Source organism: Oncorhynchus keta, chromosome 5 (assembly GCF_023373465.1).
Source record: "Oncorhynchus keta strain PuntledgeMale-10-30-2019 chromosome 5, Oket_V2, whole genome shotgun sequence".
Classification (NCBI taxonomy): Eukaryota; Metazoa; Chordata; class Actinopteri; order Salmoniformes; family Salmonidae; genus Oncorhynchus; species Oncorhynchus keta.
Window position 1 is genome coordinate 31,859,973 of NC_068425.1, and position 21,223 is coordinate 31,881,195.

A 21,223-nucleotide genomic window follows, 5' to 3' on the forward strand; every position below is an offset into this window, starting at 1 on the left:
TGTAGCTGGAAGATGTTCTTGGCGGCTGTCCAGGAGAGCAAGTGTTGAAAGACCACGTCGTCGTCTTCGTGGTAATCACCACGCTCATCTCTCGGCCAGGACTTCTGGATGATGGTTGAGATGAGTTTGCCATACTTATAGTTGATCTTCATCCGGTCAAAGAGTTTACCCTCAGACTTGCTCTGTGTGAGAAGAAAAAAACATTGAAGAGATAACCCAGAGGTAACTCTGGGTCTTCCTTTCCTGTGGCGGTCCTCATGAGAGACAGTTAACTCTAATGAACTTATCCTCTGTAGCAGAGGTAACTCTGGGTCTTCCTTTCCTGTGGTGGTCCTCATGAGAGACAGTTAACTCTAATGAACTTATCCTCTGTAGCAGAGGTAAGCAGCACTGCAGAAACTATTACACTCAACGGAACGACTTGATTAGTGTAGTGTCAACAACGCAGCCACTGCCAGCTAGCCTACTTCAGCAGTACTGTATCATTTTAATCATTTTAGTCAATAAGATTCTTGCTGCATAAGCTTAACTTTCTGAACATTCGAGACGTGTAGTCCACTTGTCATTCCAATCTCCTTTGCATTAGCGTAGCCTCTTCTGTAGCCTGTCAACTATGTGTCTGTCTATCCCTGTTCTCTCCTCTCTGCACAGACCATACAAACGCTCCACACCGCGTGGCCGCGGCCACCCTAATCTGGTGGTCCCAGCGCGCACGACCCACGTGGAGTTCCAGGTCTCCGGTAGCCTCTGGAACTGCCGATCTGCGGCCAACAAGGCAGAGTTCATCTCAGCCTATGCCTCCCTCCAGTCCCTCGACTTCTTGGCACTGACGGAAACATGGATCACCACAGACAACACTGCTACTCCTACTGCTCTCTCTTCGTCCGCCCACGTGTTCTCGCACACCCCGAGAGCTTCTGGTCAGCGGGGTGGTGGCACCGGGATCCTCATCTCTCCCAAGTGGTCATTCTCTCTTTCTCCCCTCACCCATCTGTCTATCGCCTCCTTTGAATTCCATGCTGTCACAGTTACCAGCCCTTTCAAGCTTAACATCCTTATCATTTATCGCCCTCCAGGTTCCCTCGGAGAGTTCATCAATGAGCTTGATACCTTGATAAGCTCCTTTCCTGAGGACGGCTCACCTCTCACAGTGCTGGGCGACTTTAACCTCCCCACGTCTACCTTTGACTCATTCCTCTCTGCCTCCTTCTTTCCACTCCTCTCCTCTTTTGACCTCACCCTCTCACCTTCCCCCCCTACTCACAAGGCAGGCAATACGCTCGACCTCATCTTTACTAGATGCTGTTCTTCCACTAACCTCATTGCAACTCCCCTCCAAGTCTCCGACCACTACCTTGTATCCTTTTCCCTCTCGCTCTCATCCAACACTTCCCACACTGCCCCTACTCGGATGGTATCGCGCCGTCCCAACCTTCGCTCTCTCGCCCCCGCTACTCTCTCCTCTTCCATCCTATCATCTCTTCCCTCTGCTCAAACCTTCTCCAACCTGTCTCCTGATTCTGCCTCCTCAACCCTCCTCTCCTCCCTTTCTGCATCCTTTGACTCTCTATGTCCCCTATCCTCCAGGCCGGCTCGGTCCTACCCTCCCGCTCCGTGGCTCGACGACTCATTGCGAGCTCACAGAACAGGGCTCCGGGCAGCCGAGCGGAAATGGAGGAAAACTCGCCTCCCTGCGGATCCTCCATTCATCCCTCCATTCACTCCCTCCTCTCTACATTTTCCTCCTCTGTCTCTGCTGCTAAAGCCACTTTCTACCACTCTAAATTCCAAGCATCTGCCTCTAACCCTAGGAAGCTCTTTGCCACCTTCTCCTCCCTCCTGAATCCTCCTCCCCCTCCCCCTCCTCCCTCTCTGCAGATGACTTCGTCAACCATTTTGAAAAGAAGGTCGACGACATCCGATCCTCGTTTGCTAAGTCAAACGACACCGCTGGTTCTGCTCACACTGCCCTACCCTATGCTCTGACCTCTTTCTCCCCTCTCTCTCCAGATGAAATCTCGCGTCTTGTGACGGCCAGCCGCCCAACAACCTGCCCGCTTGACCCTATCCCCTCCTCTCTTCTCTAGACCATTTCCGGAGACCTTCTCCCTTACCTCACCTCGCTCATCAACTCATCCCTGACCGCTGGCTACGTCCCTTCCGTCTTCAAGAGAGCGAGAGTTGCACCCCTTCTGAAAAAACCTACACTCGATCCCTCCGATGTCAACAACTACAGACCAGTATCCCTTCTTTCTTTTCTCTCCAAAACTCTTGAACGTGCCGTCCTTGGCCAGCTCTCCTGCTATCTCTCTCAGAATGACCTTCTTGATCCAAATCAGTCAGGTTTCAAGACTAGTCATTCAACTGAGACTGCTCTTCTCTGTATCACGGAGGCGCTCCGCACCGCTAAAGCTAACTCTCTCTCCTCTGCTCTCATCCTTCTAGACCTATCGGCTGCCTTCGATACTGTGAACCATCAGATCCTCCTCTCCACCCTCTCCGAGTTGGGCATCTCCGGCGCGGCCCACGCTTGGATTGCGTCCTACCTGACAGGTCGCTCCTACCAGGTGGCGTGGCGAGAATCTGCCTCCTCACCACGCGCTCTCACCACTGGTGTCCCCCAGGGCTCTGTTCTAGGCCCTCTCCTATTCTCGCTATACACCAAGTCACTTGGCTCTGTCATAACCTCACATGGTCTCTCCTATCATTGCTATGCAGACGACACACAATTAATCTTCTCCTTTCCCCCTTCTGATGACCAGGTGGCGAATCGCATCTCTGCATGTCTGGCAGACATATCAGTGTGGATGACGGATCACCACCTCAAGCTGAACCTCGGCAAGACGGAGCTGCTCTTCCTCCCGGGGAAGGACTGCCCGTTCCATGATCTCGCCATCACGGTTGACAACTCCATTGTGTCCTCCTCCCAGAGCGCTAAGAACCTTGGCGTGATCCTGGACAACACCCTGTCGTTCTCAACTAACATCAAGGCGGTGGCCCGTTCCTGTAGGTTCATGCTCTACAACATCCGCAGAGTACGACCCTGCCTCACACAGGAAGCGGCGCAGGTCCTAATCCAGGCACTTGTCATCTCCCGTCTGGATTACTGCAACTCGCTGTTGGCTGGGCTCCCTGCCTGTGCCATTAAACCCCTACAACTCATCCAGAACGCCGCAGCCCGTCTGGTGTTCAACCGTCCCAAGTTCTCTCACGTCACCCCGCTCCTCCGCTCTCTCCACTGGCTTCCAGTTGAAGCTCGCATCCGCTACAAGACCATGGTGCTTGCCTACGGAGCTGTGAGGGGAACGGCACCTCAGTACCTCCAGGCTCTGATCAGGCCCTACACCCAAACAAGGGCACTGCGTTCATCCACCTCTGGCCTGCTCGCCTCCCTACCACTGAGGAAGTACAGTTCCCGCTCAGCCCAGTCAAAACTGTTCGCTGCTCTGGCCCCCCAATGGTGGAACAAACTCCCTCACGACGCCAGGACAGCGGAGTCAATCACCACCTTCCGGAGACACGTGAAACCCCACCTCTTTAAGGAATACCTAGGATAGGATAAGTAATCCTTCTCACCCCCCCCCCTTTAAGATTTAGATGCACTATTGTAAAGTGACTGCTCTACTGGATGTCATAAGGTGAATGCACCAATTTGTAAGTCGCTCTGGATAAGAGCGTCTGCTAAATGACTTAAATGTAAATGTAAACTCTGGGTCTTCCTTTCCTGTGGCGGTCCTCTTGAGAGCCAGTTTCATCATAGCGCGTGATGGTTTTCCGGATTGACTGACCTTCGTGTCTTAAAGTAATGATGGACTGTCATTTCTCTTTGTTTATTTGAGCAGTTCTTGTTAAATATGGACTTGGAATTTGACCAAATAGGGCCATCTTCTATATACCCCCCTACCTTGTCACAACACAACCGATTGGCTTAAACGCATTAAGGAAAGAAATTCCACAAATGAACTTTTATCAAGGCATACCTGTTAATTGAAATGCATTCCAGGTGACTACCTCATGAAGCTGGTGGAGAGAATGCCAAGAGTGTGCAAAGCAGTCATCAAGGCAAAGGGTTGCTACTTTGAAGAATCCCCCAAATATTTAGATTTTTGTTTGACACTTTTTTGGTTACTACATGATTCCTAGTAGTTTTGATGTCTTCAGTATTATTCTACAATGTAGAAAATAGTGCAAATAAAGAAAGACCCTCGAATGAGTAGTTTTGTCCAAACTTGACTGCTACTGTATATTGAATCTGCATTTAAGTCAAGTGTAACCAGTCTACTTACCTGGCACAGTGAGGTGACAGCTTCTAGGGCACATTTCTCAATAGTCTTGGCTACGTGAGGGTGAGATTCATTCAGGACCTCAATCTTGGAACAGTAGATCTCTATCTGATCCAGAGGAGACTCCTAGAAGTGCAGAAAAGGTATTTCAGTCATTTCACCAATGGATATCAGAGTCTGGTCTCAATTCTACTGTATGTGTTGAAGTGTCATACCTGTTTCAATTTGCCCTCCAAGTCCCTAGTGAACGTTTGTCTCCATTCTTTTGTGAAATCGTCATTGGCGAACTTGAGAGAGATTATGTTGTTCCACATCTGGCAAATAACAAAAGAGCATTGTCAGTAAAAAAAATATATATTATAGAACTACACATGAAAAAAGAAAAATCAAGGTCACGATTTGCACAACAAAAATGAATAATTTTCTCACCTCTATCTCTGTGGTGACATTTACACTGAGGTACAAGGTGGTCACACTCCTGGCTAGCAACCGATCTCTGAAGGTTGTGCCGATCCAGGATCTGACGATCACCATCGCCTCGGATAGCAGATCCAGCTCCTTGGCATGCATATGCTCTCTTTCCACGTCCGTAGTTGCCTGGAAAGGAATGATAAGTTATTTCCATCCTTTTTCGGAAATGTCTCAACCATAGAAATACAACTACTAGAATGGACAAAGACCCTCAAACCACAGCAATTTGACTGGAACACTCATGGGTACACTCAATATGGCCACCGGTCCACCCATGACAGAAAATTGACTTAAATAGGAATGTCCGTTCTAGTAAATATTTTTCTATGGTCTGAACTAGTCAGCTGTACCTGCACCAAAACTCTGGTATTTCTCCTTTTAGGGCTTGTTCTCCATCTTCTTTTTAAATAGTGAAACAACATGTTTTGAAACTATTATTTCCCCGAACTTGATCAAAACTAGTTTTTCTCATGCTCGCTCTTATCGCTCTGCAGCAGACATATAGTGATCAATATGTTTGCAACATAGAATCGCAATAAAGAATCATGATACATATAGAATCCCGATACATATCGTATCGGCACCTATGTATTATGATAATATAGTATTGTGACATCCCTGAAAATTCCCTGAAATACAAGATAGTGGTCAGATTCAAAGACGTCTTTCTTAATGTATTTTCTGTTTAATAAATAACCTTGTTATCTAGAGAGTCAGTACATACATACTGTTGGCCAACCGCTTATCTTGGGCAAAGTCTAAATGAGTCATCAGACATTTTCTACTTGAACTCCACATACCTGTGACTCAAAGGCCCGGGCAAACTCCGATATTGAGACAACCATGTTCATGCATGCCACAGGGATGTCTGTGAAGTTCTGTGTGTAGGTTGAAGTGGATCGGACTCCTTTGCAGATCTTCTCAAAAAGCTTCACTGCAGTTGCCAAGCACTCTCTGCCATACGCCTCACTGAAACAACTGCAACCACAAAAAACAGTGGACGTTGTACAGTAACTATCATCAAAGATCAAAAGGAAACGAGTGAACCAGATGAGTTACAGTAAGTCAATCACCTGTATTTCTCTTCGATGAGATTGCTTTGAATATGTGAGAGAGTGTCCGACACATACTGCAGGGCAGAAAAAAACAAATTGTTAAAAAACACGTTGATTTGAAACTTTCAATGCTCTATAATACTTATAAAAACATTCTGGGTTTATTGGATAGAGATAGAGGAGAGAGGATGCTGAAAAAGCGGTGGGCCGGATTCAAACCCATGCTGCAGGAGTATATGATATGTACTCCTATATTTACACTCCTCTGTTCTGGAGGCAGCGGCTAAGACCGCTAAACTACCATAGCCCACTCCTACAGGGTATTACTTCTTCAACTAGTTATAAAAACAACTGATTGGATTTAGCTATATAGCACACTTACCAGTAGCTCAACGGGCTTTACCATACTGTGCCTTAAGAAAGTATTCACACCTGACTTGACTTTTTCCACGTTTTGTTGTGTTACAACCTGAATTTAAATTATGTTTACATTCAGATTGTCACTGGACTACACATAATACCCCATAATATCAAAGTGGAATGATTTCAAATGTTTCACTAATTCATTAAAAATACAAAGCTGAAATATCTTGAGTCAATAAGTACAACCTTTGTGTTATGGCAAGCCTAAATAAATGACAGTAATAATTTGCTTAACAAGACACATAACCAATCAGTTTAAATAATCAGCTGAAATGGAATGGAGGTAAACATCCTAGATTAAAAACTTGTTCTGTCTACTTTCCACCAGACACTCGTAGATAAATTCACCTTTTCAGCAGGACAACAACCTAAAACACAAGGCCAAATCTACACTGGAGTTGCTTACCAAGAAGACAGTGAATGTTCCGGAGTGGCCGAGTTACAGCTTTGACTTAAATCTACTTTAAAATCAATGGCAAGACCAGAAAATGGTGGTCTAGCAATGATCAACAACACATTTGACAGAGCTGGAAGAGATTTGAAAAGAATAAATGGGCAAATGTTGCACAATCCAGGTGTGAAAAACTCCCAGAAAGACTCACAGTTGTAATTGCTGCCAAATGTGATTCTAACATGTATTGACTCTTGGGGTTTAATACTGTAATATATTTTTATATATTTGTTTTTACAAAATGTTAGAATATTTTGTGTAGATCGTTAACAAGTAAAGTAAATCCATTTTAATCTCACTTTGCAACAAAATGTGGAGTAAATCAAGGGGTGTGAATACTTTCTGTAGGCAATGTAGTCAGGGGGGAAACTAGTGTCCAGCTCACCTGCTTGTTGCTGTAGGTGACATCTTGAGGTGCCCTCAGAGTGAAGACTTGGAGCAGGTCCAGCAGTTCCACGTTGATGAGTATGCTGCATTCCACCAAGTCCTCTATGGTCATCAGACACATCCAGGACCGAGACACTAGTCTGTCCACCTCAACCAGATGGCCATTGTTTTTCATGAGATTCAACATCGCTCTAAAAAAAAAAATTAAAAAGAGGGAAAAAAGATGGGATATCATCAATAAAATATCTAAATGATATACAGTGTTTTCAGAAAGTATTCAGACCCCTCCACTAGTTCCACATTTTGTTACATTACAACTTTATTTAAAAAATGATTAAATAAAAAAATTCAAACTCAGCAATCAACACACAATAACCCATAATGACAAAGCGAAAACAGGTTTAGAATGTTTTTTTTACAAATGTATTAAAAATAAAAAACAGAAATACCTTATTTACATAAGTATTCAGACCCTTTGCTATGAGACTAGAAAATTGAACTCAGGTGCATCCTGTTTCTGTTGATCATCCTTGAGAGTGTGTAGATTTCTGAAGATTTTTTAAAACATTTTATCAATGTAACGTAACAAAATGTGGAAAAAGTGAAGGGGTCTGAATACTTACCCGGCGGCAATATGTATAATATATATATATATATAATTTTTAGGAATTTCTACAGGGTATTTAATTTCTTTGTTTGTTTACCAAAAAAGGAACAGGACATAATTACGAAAGGCCAAACCTTTAGCGTAGTCTAGTGAGACAATAAGAATGATTTTCTAATACCACAGGGAGAATGGAAGTACTGTACCTCCTGTCCTGGCTGTTGTGTGTCATGTGGTCTCCTTTGAGGCCTTGGAGGCCCGCCCAGGACTGCTCGTACTTGGGGGTGACTGTGGTAGATATGGGTGTGAACGGTTTGGAGGATCCCTTGAGGAGGTGGAGCAGGGGGAGCACCAAAATCCACCGGGGCCCTTCAGTCTTCACACTGTTGATCAGAGCCACCAACATGTCTGGCAGGCTAGTGCAGAGAAAAATACAACAGGTTGATTTTCACACAAAAAGAAATGCATCAGCATTAACTCATCCGTCAACTCATCCACTAACTCAGCATCAACTCATCCACTCACTCAGCATCAACTCATCCACTAACTCAGCATCAACTCATCCACTAACTCAGCATCAACTCATCCACTAACTCAGCATCAACTCATCCACTAACAAGCACTTTGTTAGAAACTGTTTTGAGAAGATGTGTATAAAATATATTACTCAGTTTGACTAATACAAATGATTACATATTGTATAAAATTAAAACAATAATCATAATGTCTGCAATAGGCAAAAAATAAGCAGAAATCCTGACGCCAAAACCCACTTTTTGAGACCGGAGACGGCTTGGGCGAAGTCGGTCCAGTACTGCAGAAAGGAGTCTTTGGGCAGCTTGGGCAAGCACAGGGCGCTGCAGAGCCGGGTGGACTCTCCGTGGTCCAGCTTGAGGCCGAACTTCTTCCACACGTACAGCATGACCACAGCTGCCCTCATGGGGTCCTGGATGAAGCAGCTCTTCCCCTCACCCTCCTTCTGCAGCTGAGGAACAACGTTATCCAGCATGAACTGCTTCAGCAGCTTCCTGACCTTGGGGAGGCAGAACAAACAGTGAATGTTAACAGATTTGTTTTGGGGACGGTTGCACACTGCAACTCAACACTCATCCATTTGCTTTTTCCTTCCACATACAAAAGAAACGTACAATAAGACAACCAAATGAAAAATACATGTGAAAAAACAACATCAATCATTATAGAAATGATCATTCCCACACACAATATTACCTCTATACATTTACAGCATTGTGCAGCGTCCGCACGTTTATTGGGCAGAGTTAAAATCATATGAGTGGGTGTCATCTTTTCTACAAGTCAAGCAAATAGACACAGCGAAATGCTTGCTCTCATTTCCCTTCTAACAGCAACAAAATAACTGGGATAAATCAGAAGATGGGAGGCAGGGCAGGAGACAGCAAAACAAGCAAAGGCCAAACAGACATTAACAATTTCACTTACATCTTTTTCGTCGTAGTCTAAGGAGTACCATTTCTTGTGTGTCTCCTCATAGACAAACGGGTTCCCGTAGATCTGGTAAAACTGATTCAGCTGATTGAGGAAACTCTTGAAGTTAATGTCAGTCCAGCTCCTGAGGAGGTCAAATATACTCTCCAGCATAACTTTCCCAGCAATTTCTCGGCCTTCGATGACACTTTTCCTTTGTTCCGGCCATAAAGCGTCTTTTAGCCGCTTGAGCACGTTCTTGGATGGCTCCACACAGATGATGTCATCATACTGATGCCAGTCCCCTGAAACCAAACAAAATCATTGCTTAATATATTTGCGTACATTTTAAACAATTTCCTCACATGTAAGACAGTGTGAGCAAAATAGACGAGCAATACCAAATAGATGTATGATAAAAATCAACAAGGTTTTGAACTTACATGAAGAAAATGGAACATTTTAAAATCAGTGACTTACAATAAAGAACTGCTATAGAAGTTGTTATAGCAACTGCACCCACCTTCTTCATTAAGCAGATGGGATTTGACAAAAAGACATCTGTTGGTGGTGGGGTAGTTAGAATCCAGTTTGTATATGTACTCATACTCGTACTTTTGCTTTTTAAGCTTGTAGACGAGGTACTTGTATGGTATGGACACAGTTGCATTAGATTTGCTTGTGATCAAGCTCCCTTCGACTAGGAACCCATGCTCTCCAAGATCCCTGTAGGAGGTAATGCATTGGTTTATCCTCTGTTACACATCATATACATTTAACCCCCACCACGAGTCAGTTGTTTTCTATGTGAGATAGATGGAACAACGTTGAACATTATAAGCAGGTTCCTATTGAATAAATATTCAACATATTTGGCTAAACTGTCTTGACGGCTGATACATGTATATAAAAACCTACTTAGACACAGTGAGCTCAACGGAATTGGTTTTCCAGTTCCCAATGTCCCCCCCAGCCCTGATGAAGATGCGATCCTCGTCCGGGTTCAGCTTGAAATCCTTCGAGAGGACAGCGTGGAAATAGATTGTGAGTCTCTCACTTGCAGAGACCTGTTTTTTCCCTGGAGGAATCCTGCAATTGGACCAAACAAAATGAATAAGAGTATAATCATGAGTATTGTATTAGCCAAGTGGCGGTATGCGTGATCGGTACTGATAAAAGGGATTTAAAATGTGCTGATCCATGGTCGAATGTGTAACACTCCCGGGCACAAGCACCTCCCCCACCGGAGACTGGGGTTCCATCTCCACCCTTCCTCATACAGTGCACTCAGAAAGGATTCACACCAGCCTTGAAAATGGCTGTCTAGCAAGTAACGATCAACGCGACAGAGCTTGACAAGTGAAATGCTCTTAGAGACTTACCCAAAAAGATTCACAGCTGAAATCGCCACCAACAGCGCTTCTACAAATTATTAACTTAGGGGTGTGAATAATTATGTAAATGAAATATTTCTGTATTTACTTTTCAATCAATTTGCAAAAATTCTAAAAACATTATTACGTCATTATGGTGTATTGTTTGTAGATTGTTGAGACAAATACATGTATTTAAACCATTTTGAATTCAGGCTGGAAGACAACAACATGTAGAATAAGTCAAGGAGTATGAATACTTACTTTGCTTCTGTACCTGTAGTTAGAGTGGATTTCCTCTCTCAGAAACGTGTTTGGAAATAAACACAACATTGTGTACACAGACAATAGTAGATAGTAGCGCTGTGCGAGTCTGTGGGTGATTTTGAAAGTGCTTTTGTGCAGCTATAGATGTTGATCAATGCAAGAAAAGTGTGCCTTTTAGGTTCTTCGTGTTATAATTGTGTGATTTCTGTTATGAACAACACAAGACTTGTAAATACCTTTTTGGCGGTGGAACATCCTGACCCTTGGTTTCAGAGTCTTCGCTTTTGTTGTCTTTCTGTTTCTCTTTCTTGACGCCTGGGTTCTGTGGTGTAGAGGAGGAGGCATCTCCCCCCCCACGGGAAGGCTGCTGCTGGACCTCCATGTTCTCCACCTTCACCTGTGGGTCCACACTGGAGCCTCTGCTCTCCACCTGGCATGAGGGGAAACAGACAGTTTGAGGATCAGTCTGCTCTCCACCTGGCCAGAGGTCAACCAAGGTACTCTTTGAAGAGACGGTCTCTCAGTACCTTGGTTGACCTCCCTTGCACCCTACACCTAGGGGGAAAACAGAACACCTTACTACCTTACTCATCTTTCTCGTGTGAATACTGGAACTTATATTTTCTTACTAGCACGGATTTAACTGATACCTGCTTTTATGAGGAAGGTTTCACTTGAAATGACTCTGATATGTGCTTGTTATACCAATCTTAATTGAATGTGCTGATTGTAAGTCAAATGTTAAAATGTAAATAGTGTGTTTGAGGGGATGAGTTTCAGCAGGGTGAAGCACAGAATATAATTGCTCAAGACTAAAATTAGGTGATTTTTAGATCAGTGGTTCTGCGCAATCTGACGACAATGTAGTTGATCTCAAACACACACCACGCCAGGGAAGGAAACAAGCTCCCCCCACACCCTTAGGCAAAACAAACTCCATCAGCCATAATAACCTAGTCTAAGCAGTATTTTTGACAAATCTAGTTCATTAGCACACATGGTGGCAAATGTTGCCATAATACAGGTTTATAATACGGGCTATATTAAGTTAGGGTTACCCTATGGAAATAAATACTAGCCCGTATCATAGCAACACAAATATATTTGATTGAAAAAGAAAACCTGCTTCTCCTGAGTGGCGCAGCGGTCTAAGGCACTGCATCGCAGACCCGGGTTCATATTCCGGGCTGCGCCACAACCAGCCGTGGCCTGGAGTCCCATAGGACGGCGCACAATTGGCCCAGTGTACAAAACATTAGGAATACCTTATATTGTGCCCTTAGAACAGCCTCAATTTGTCGGGGCATGGACTCTACAAGGTGTTAAAATGTCCAGCAGCCTTGCAGTTCTTGACACAGTCAAAACCGATGCGCCTGGCACCTACTACTATACCCAAAGGCACTTCAATATTTTGTCTTGCCCATTCACCCTCTGAACGGCACACATACACACTCCATGTCTCAATTGTCTCAAGGCTTGAAGTGGATTTAACAAGTGAAGTCAATAAGGGATCATAGCTTTCACATGGATTCACCTGGTCAGTCTATGTCATGGAAAGAGCATGTTTTGTACCCTCAGTGTATTTTGTAGTGTCAAGCAGCTACATTACCTCTGATTTCTTCTGAGTGCCAAACACCATCTTATTACCAGCGGTGGTTTGCTTCGAATCCTGGTTCTGCTGATCATCTGTCCCTTTCTGTTTGTCTTGTCTGGTCTGGTTCTGCTTAGCATTCTGGTTCACGTTCGCATTCTGGTTCAGGTTCGTCTGCTTTGAGTTGGCCACGTCTTTCTTGTTCTTAGTGCTCTTTGCGTCAGCATCCTTTGGAGATTTCTGTTCAGCGGTCTTTGCGTCAGCAGCCTTTGGAGCTTTCTGTTCAGCGGTCTTTGCGTCAGCATCCTTTGGAGCTTTCTGTTCAGCGGTCTTTGCGTCAGCAGCCTTTGGAGCTTTCTGTTCAGCGGTCTTTACGTCATCAGCAGCCTTTGGAGCTTTCTGGTCAGCGGTCTTTGCGTCAGCATCCTTTGGAGCTTTCTGGTCAGTGGTCTTCGCCGATACCACTGAGGCTGACTGAAGAGGGGGGATGGTGGTTGTGGTGGATTTGCCAGCCGAGTCGGTGAGAGAGGCAGGAGTGTCATTCGGAGCCGACTTGGAGGTCTGTTTTGTAGGTGACTGAGATCGGTCTTTGTCTTCACTGCGCTGTTGATCTTTCCCTTCGGCAGAATGGCTCTCTGCGCTGGCCTCAGGCTGTGACGAGGTAGTGCTTGGAGGATCTTGATTGTCAGACGTGTTCCCAGATGGACTGATTGTACTGGGTGCTGCGGATGATGCTGATGCACTGGCTGGTTTCTCCACTAAGGCAGACGTGTCATAAAGTGAGTTGGGTGTCTCGTCCATGGCACTGGCATCGCTGTCGGAGGACTCTGCAACGTCCTGTTTCCTGCTATTCCCATGGCTGTCCATAAGGGAGATGTCAGACAGGTCAGAGGTTAGCTGGTCAGAGTCCTTCCTCTTCTTGGTCCTCTTCCTCTTTTTTCTCTGATTGAGCCAAAGGTTGAAAAAAGAGAACAAACCTTAGTATATCCACTCTTCTCTCAATCAACATTACTTACATTTTGTGTCTTATTAGGATTCCTATTAGCTGTTGCAGGAGCAGCAGCTACTCTTCCTGGGGGCCTACAAGCTAGGTGGTCAGTTTCTATACCTGGACAGTATTATTGACACAGTTTAGTGACTGATAAAACAACAATCTTCAGATAAAAATATTTTCAAACACAGAATCAATTTTAAAAATCAGAAATTAGAACGAGGAAGTTCTCAAAAACATGTTGGTTTTAATATCCACCTTTTTCTTAGGGTTGCTGTTGGGCTCTTCATTGGGCCGCTTCGGAGAAGTGTTAGTTTCCCGGTTATTCAGGGTTGACACATCACTCTCCATTTCAGTCTTCTCATTCACACTCTCCAGTGATGGATCTAACGGCTTAGGTGAACTTCCAGAAGTGTTGTCTGCATTTGAAAAACAAAAAAAAAATAATCAGTTGCATTAGTGCTTGTGAATTACATTGTCAACTTGATCAGAATTCCCTCAGTTGTCTGGTGTAGGCCAATGTTCACTCAAAACATTTTCGGCACTGAGCAAATTTCAGGTCTAGTGAGCACAAACTTGAACATTGGTGTGCGTTTACTATGAACACTGAGGCTTAACTGCTTTAAGTTACAGTTAACAATTGAGAAAAATGCATCCCATAACATTTTAACATGGAAATAGCTGTACTATCATTCAGACTACAGAAGCAGCAAATGTGTGGTGTTCAATGTAGGCCTACATTCCATGAGACTGAAAAAAAACATGCAGGGCTTGACATGAACCTGTTTATCCACTTGTCCTTCAGACAAGGAGGTGACTGAAAATGTTGTGTTGTTTGATGCAAGAAACCACTTTACAAAATAAAACTCATTATTATTCCCATGCCATTTATTACAGAGAATCAGAAAAAATATGCTACACTCTGCCTACTTAGCTTATTCAAGACCATGTCAAAATACAACACTGCCCCTTTAAGACATAAAAAAATGATCTTTACATAACTTGATTTTCAAAAATGTCTAGAAATGCACACATTTTGTGCTCTTGTAGGAAGCAACCACTCCCCATTGTTGACTAGAAATTAGCTACAACTGGGCTAATAACTCACGAACAAGAAAAGAATATGAACAAATGTGCACAGGTGGCTACATGCAGCTCTCGCTTTGATTTCAAAACAAGCATATCTACTCAAGATAGCGGATGTTGTCCAGTTCTAGGTGAAATGCACAGATGCATATATGTCAATGGCTATTTTCATTTAGGCCTACTACAGTGCTGATTGGTTATGACACACTGGTCTGTGTAGAGTAAGGGCATAAGTTCTGCATGTCAGTGCAATCAAATCCTTCTCCAATGTGCACTGCCTAAAAGAAAATCTCACGCACTAACTCTTGCACAGTTCATTTTGTTTCGGTATGTTACATTGAAAGTGTCTAATATAGTGTTGATTTGAGCACAAGTCCCACAGCAGAGAGACACGTTGATAGTGTTAACTAAAGAGGGAAACTCTTTAGAAAGTTGAGTGAAGTTCAATCTCGTGCTTTTCTGTGCGCACTGGTATTTCATCTGCATGGCAGTAAGAGGGGAGCTGCACACAGGTTAGAAGGAACATTGGTGTAGGCTATTGGGGCTCCCGAGTGGCGCAGAGGTCTAAGGCACTGCATCTCAGTGCTAGAGGCGTCACTACAGACACCCTGGTTCGAATGCAGGCTGTATCACATCCGGCCGTGATTGGGAATCCCAAAGGGCGGCGCACAATTGGACCAGCTTCGTCTGGGTTTGGCCAGTGTAGGCCGTCATTGTTATTTACAATGTGTAATTGTATTGATTTAACTAAGCAAGTCAGCTAATAACAGGCTGACTACACCGCTTGTTGCAAAATAAATGTAGAAATCTATATTATTAAATGATTGTGCGCACGCCAACGAGTGTCTGCATTGCCAAGGGCTAAAATAGAAGTTAGTTCTATTTCTGACGCAGATCGCACTGCAAGTCCTGCCTCTCCCATCTCCTCATTGGTTTATAGAAGCAGGTACCATCTCCTCATTGGTTATACCCACGTGGGTGACTGAAAGATGAATGAGGTCAGTGGCGGTAACGCACCTCATTTATGAAAGTTGCCAATCGCAATATAAAGTCAAGTGAAGAAAAAGCCTGGAAGGAGGAGGGATGACTAGAAACGATTTAGTTGACCAGGACAAATTAGCTAGCAAGTGCAAGCTGGCCAGCTAAATTGCCATACATGTTTATTGCTTTTCAACCTGTCCCCAAATTAATATAGTTGGTTCAGAGTTTGTTTTGATATTTTAACCTGCGTGTCGTATTCGCGTTTGGTGTGGGGGGACAAAATCAATTTATACAAGATGGCAGCCGGTTTGGCTGCCAAACCCAAATGATGCTGGGTCAATTGTGCGACACCCTATGGGACTCTCAATCACAGCCGGATGTGATACAGCTTGGAGTCGAACCAGGGACATCTCTTGCACCGAGATGCAGTTCCGTAGACCACTGTGCCACTTGGGAGACCTTAACTGACTAGCCTAGTTAAATAAAAGGTTCAATTTAAAATATATCCCCCTCTTTCTTCATTCACCATTACAGTTGTAAAATAAATGATATTTTGATGGTGTGTATTATTTGTATACTGCATCCTGATTGGCCATATGTTAATGAGGGCCTGTGGGAATGTAGGGTTCATGAGGAAAGCATCTCTCTCTCTCATGTGGCTTGCAAGTTAGCAATAAATGTGCCTTCATAAAGATACAGAGTTGGTAGTTATTTTACTCAAGTACAGACAAGTTTGATTACATGACAGGAGGGTCGGAGTCAGATTTTTATTTATTTTTAATGACGACTGTATACAGGCAATTCCACGGTAACCGAGTGACAATGACAGATTTTTCATTTTTAAATGTTTGTCAAACAAAAACCAATGATTGCAAAGTAAAACAAACCATACAAATCTATGCACAAGGATTACTTTTAACCATTTCCACAGACATTTTTACAAAACCCCATTTACTTTCTTCAAGTAAAACAGTAAGAACATTTATTTATATAACATTACAGGGCAGTACTGACCAGGCTCCTTGGTGACTGGTGGTGCAGCTAGTTGATGGCCACACTGGCTGCAGAATCTAGCCGTTTTCTCAAACGCAACATGGCCACAACCTGTGCACTTCATCTTGAAGTTTCAATGGCGTCTGTAGTATTTCAGAGGGAACACTGTATGACAGAAATCGGGACAAAATATATATTTCACTTAAACGTTCTTGAATTTCAATTAAATATGAGAAACAACTAGTCAGCTAAAGGTATAGTCACTTCCTTAAACTAAAGCCAGTCAAATATATTCTAGGATCTGTTTTGTGGCAGACTATAATAACTGCCCCATACATGCAGTACGTTATCTTCAGTCCAGGCTATATCTTCTGTTAACGTTATGGCTCTACCCCCAAACATATTTTTCATGTAGCTAATAAGTGAACTAGAAATTGCTTTTCCTTCCTAAATATTTTTTCAAAGTAGTTATGGTCCTTCTGTAGCTCAGTTGGTAGAGCATGGCGCTTGTAACGCCAGGGTAGTGGGTTCGATCCCCGGGACCACCCATACGTAGAATGTATGCACACATGACTAAGTCGCTTTGGATAAAAGCGTCTGCTAAATGGCATATATTATTATTATTTTATTAACATTGCAACCGAGCTAGCTCCTGTTTACCTTGGGAAAAGTTGAAAGTTGTCAGTATAGTGTTGGTGTTCCTGAATGCGCAACTCTGCCCACCCAGCGATTGATACATTATCCAGTCCGAAACGAATCCTCTGCTACCCAGCCGATAACCACTTCCTCTTTCGTTTCTGGAGAACTACACAACAGCCTAGTGCCTGGATAATGAACTAGTCAACTGTATTACAATTGACGAATGCAAGAGCTCCTCGGAAATGACGATGAAATGCACTGACATTATCAATAACAAGCTTTCTAGCTGGCCTGGCGAGGCTCTGTTCAGCTATTGCTACAATCCACTCGACAAAGAGTGTAATGTTAGCTGAAACGACTGGTACCCAGATAGCGGCTAACAGCTAAACAAAAGCCCGGATGATTAACATATAGCTAGCTATCTCCCATATAACGTTAAACGATTGAAAATTAATGCCAAAACCCCGTCACTGACATGACAACGTACAGCAGTTTGTTCTGTATTGCTATCTGACATTTACATCATTATTATGACATGACACCAACCACTGCCTCGATTCAAGCAGTTACCATCTAACTAGTGTGGTAAATAGCCTACACAGTTGTTAGCTACGTAGTACACCGTGAGCTAGCTAGCCATATTGAGTTGCCCGGCAAAGCCGTCCACACCATCTGACCTCAGTGCTCGTCTCTTGGCTCCGGGAATGTGGACAGGTCTCTCGGGGAGAAAAGGCTCCCTCCGTGCTAAAGTTGGCTAACGGTAGGTAATTGAAAATAGCTTTGCTACTGTATACATTTACCTGTGTTAATCACACGAGGGTCTGTTTTACCATTCCACGAAATGGGTGAAGTAGAATTACACTTTCGTTTTGTGAGAAATGGGCGTCAACAAGCTAATCCGTGTCCACTGTCCAACTATTTTATTCAGTGAGTTCCCAATTTATCATATGCATGGCAAGCGAGGGCAGCTACATGGTGGGGGTTTTCCGAATGACATGGCGTGTTCTTGCCCTTAAACTGTCCAACTGTAAAGGTCATATAATGTTTTGCCATTCTTCTTTCCCCCAAGTGAATTAATAAAGGTTCATTGATTAATCAAGAACTGATAGCAGTTGCTGTATGTTTGGGCCCCGTGCCCATTAATTAAAGCAAACTTTTCTGGTTATTTGTCATCAACTTGCATGCCAAGTTAAATGTGCAATGCTTTAACCACCTTTGACATTTGCTTTTTTGTGCAATTATTTAATCATAGAATTTGAATGAGATTCAAGGTAATATGATATGACTTAATTGCATGAACATTATAATAACAATGTATTTTTTAGGCACAAGTCCTCCTCTACTGTAATGGTGAGGGTGAACACTGAGCAGCATCCACTTATGACAGTGGATCTCACAGATCACGTTTCTGGCCCAGGGATTTCCCCATACACCCTGCGTGGATGGGGGTACTCTGTGTGCAGCTCCCCCAGACGTTTTCTCTACAATCACTGTGACTCAGCTGTCTCTACACCACCCTAATAGGCTACTACTACTACACCCCCAGCCAAGTGGCCAGAGCAGGCTCTAAAGTGAGAACGTTACACAATGCTGGCATCACATTACAGTAAGTCTAGAATACAGCTTGGCTGCTCGTCGACACTGATGGGAAGTGAAGAGGAGTTTTTCTAACGAATAGGCATTGATTTATTAATGTACCTGTATGGAAATCTGAACGGTGACTGAACATTGCATCTTAATTGTGGGCAATTCCATGATAACAGAGTGATGCTGAGAACTGCCTGTTCAGAGAACGACAGATGTTTGTCACTCAGGGGTTTGAAAATTCCGGTTACTGTCCAACGCTTCAACCACTGTCTGCTGCCGCCCCCGTAAACAGAAAGCAATGATTGACAAGTTCAACAACCCGTACAACTGGATGCACAGGACTTTACTTTGAACCATTTCCACTGAATATTTGACAAAAATACATTTACTTTAAGAACAGTGGAGATGCAAAGTTTGGTAACATCATTGCTGTTTGTGCTGTCATTCTTTTACTGTCATTCGAGTACCAGAATGATGAGGGTGGGGGACGAGGGAAAACTAATCTAGCTTTGTGTTCCCCTTATAACCACATGATGAGTTATCGAAAGAAGAGGTTGACCAGGTTCTTTGCCCTGACATTCAGCTGGACAGCCGGGCCATGGAGAAGATGGCGTCCAATCTGCTCGTCTTGAATGGAGGCTTGGTGGTCCAGCTCGACGCCATCCTGCAGTGTCACGAGGACACAGGTAAGCATGTGTTATTGACTGGGGTTCGAACTAAATCCTAGGCATTCATCTTCAGGGCTGGTATTGATAAAGCATGTCAGAGTGCTTGTTCTGGTCTAGGATCAGTTTTATCTTGGATCATAATGAGTAAGAATATATGGACAGGGAGGGATCTGATTCTAGATCAGCACTCCTCTGAGGCGCTTTATTAATACAGGTCCTGGTCTGAAAATATCCTCTGTCCTTGGTTCAGCACGATGTCATGAGTCATAATGTTAAGTCAAGTCCCTCCCAAACTTTTGCATTTTATATATTTTCTCCGAATGTGAGACTGGCAACTTCCTGTGAGTTGGAATAGTAGACTACACAAGACTCAATTACGAAATCTGTTTGTGCATCAGCAGTTCTACTCTTATGTCAGTCGCAGATAGTCGATTAGCCCATGTCAGCTAACATTCTTTACATTGCTAAGTTAGGGATTGGAAAGTTGGGGATTGGAAAGGCTTTTGCAGCAGCGTTCGCCAAGAGGAAGTAGGTGGACTGTAAGAAGCAGGAGGTATATTTGAGACCCTCAGAGGGAAGAGATGGAACAGCAGGAAGGTGGGAATGGTCTCTATGGACACACACGCACGAAGGAAGAGAGCAAGGTGGTTCAAGAAAAGTGTTGACAAAGATAAGAGTAGGTCCAGAAAAGAGAGAAAGAAAAGAGGTATCAAAAAGTAAGGAGGGAGGTAGAACAAGAAAAAGGGGATGAGCCAGACACTCAGGAGAACACTACTGCAAGGCTGAGGAAAGGGAACTCAGGACTCTGCCACAATGGGAACATTCAGCCCTACCTCTCTCAGTAGCACCCTGGTAAGATTGAGCTGTAAATGGACTGTGACCAGGGTCACCTCTCCTTCTTCTCTGTGTCCAGAGCCAGGGTCTTCCGCGGTTTCGAGAAGGTGCCTTCCTATCCCCTGCACCCGGCCGTCTCGCTCAGGGAGCCGGAGAGCAGGATGACCTTCAGATGATGAGGTCAAGGGGCTATGCCATGGTGATGCTTCAGCTCAGAAAATGGAGAGTAGTCCTGGAAGTGGAATTATTAGAAAGAACATTCCATTCAAGTCGTATGTTCTGTGATGGATCTATTTCTATGAGGAAATCTGTCATTTAAGAGGGTTTCAGAGGAGAGTTTCTATGTCATCCCCTGTAGGTCACAGAAGGAGTGCACATGGAGAGTTGATGGATTAATGTTTGGATTTGCATAAACAAATACAACCTAAATAAATGAGATTGATACGCTTCATGTATTTATTTACATTTTTACTTAAGACTGTAAAGTATAATGGCTAAGGATAGCTATAAAGTACATACAATTAAATTAAAGTACTTTTTTCTGCAGTGGGCTAAATCAGAGTGTTAAGGGATTTTTTAAAATCTATAATGACTAATTATGTATACATTTCAATCAGGATGTACTAATCAGAATACTATTATGTTATTGTATATGTACTAATCAGAATACTATTATGTTACTGTATATGTACTAATCAGAATACTATTATGTTACTGTATATGTATGAATTTTCTTTCTTGATCCCAGTACTGAATATAATGTGTGTGAATGTGGTCAAGAGTTAGAACAATGACTATCTGTTCCTTGGTACAAATGAATCAGACTGGCTAGAATGCTTATCTACACGAGAAAACCTTGACTCGTAAATGATATTAAATTGGTAGGGAGACGGATGTGGGAAGGCTTGAGATACAGCCTTTGTACTGGAACGGAGATGGCACGGGTTGGGGCTGAAACTAAGGACGTCATTTTCAGTTTATAACCTGTGGTAAACTGTATCGTATTCGGTACTCTCGTGAATAAAGGCTGCTATTTGACTTTAAGACCGGGCTCTGTCTATTTCTATAAAATAAGGGTCATACAAATTCTTAT

General features: G+C 43.5%; 1 protein-coding gene and 1 long non-coding RNA gene across 2 annotated transcripts in view; one reads left to right on the top strand and one right to left on the bottom strand.

The window, feature by feature from the left end:
* rnf213a (ring finger protein 213a) overlaps positions 1 to 17,372 on the bottom strand; it is a 64,184-nt gene extending 46,812 nt beyond the window's left edge. Inside the window, exons 1-17 of the mRNA XM_052519597.1 lie at positions 17,063 to 17,372; positions 16,424 to 16,567; positions 13,601 to 13,761; positions 12,370 to 13,293; positions 10,997 to 11,190; positions 10,039 to 10,209; positions 9,644 to 9,846; positions 9,136 to 9,425; positions 8,448 to 8,707; positions 7,881 to 8,090; positions 7,069 to 7,261; positions 5,828 to 5,883; positions 5,555 to 5,732; positions 4,713 to 4,880; positions 4,499 to 4,597; positions 4,287 to 4,409; positions 1 to 182 (exon numbers count right to left, since the gene is read on the bottom strand). The exon at positions 1 to 182 is cut by the window's left edge and continues 1 nt beyond it. Coding sequence (XP_052375557.1) covers positions 1 to 182; positions 4,287 to 4,409; positions 4,499 to 4,597; positions 4,713 to 4,880; positions 5,555 to 5,732; positions 5,828 to 5,883; positions 7,069 to 7,261; positions 7,881 to 8,090; positions 8,448 to 8,707; positions 9,136 to 9,425; positions 9,644 to 9,846; positions 10,039 to 10,209; positions 10,997 to 11,190; positions 12,370 to 13,293; positions 13,601 to 13,761; positions 16,424 to 16,526 — 3,515 coding nt within the window. The 5' untranslated portion in view covers positions 16,527 to 16,567; positions 17,063 to 17,372. The remainder of the gene's footprint in view (positions 183 to 4,286; positions 4,410 to 4,498; positions 4,598 to 4,712; positions 4,881 to 5,554; positions 5,733 to 5,827; positions 5,884 to 7,068; positions 7,262 to 7,880; positions 8,091 to 8,447; positions 8,708 to 9,135; positions 9,426 to 9,643; positions 9,847 to 10,038; positions 10,210 to 10,996; positions 11,191 to 12,369; positions 13,294 to 13,600; positions 13,762 to 16,423; positions 16,568 to 17,062) is intronic.
* Positions 17,373 to 17,538: 166 nt separating this feature from the next.
* Positions 17,539 to 21,174, top strand: LOC127930154 (uncharacterized). Its single transcript, XR_008137054.1, has 4 exons — positions 17,539 to 17,801; positions 18,367 to 18,647; positions 19,167 to 19,314; positions 20,210 to 21,174. It is a non-coding gene; the product is annotated as an uncharacterized LOC127930154 (long non-coding RNA).
* Positions 21,175 to 21,223: the final 49 nt, after the last annotated feature.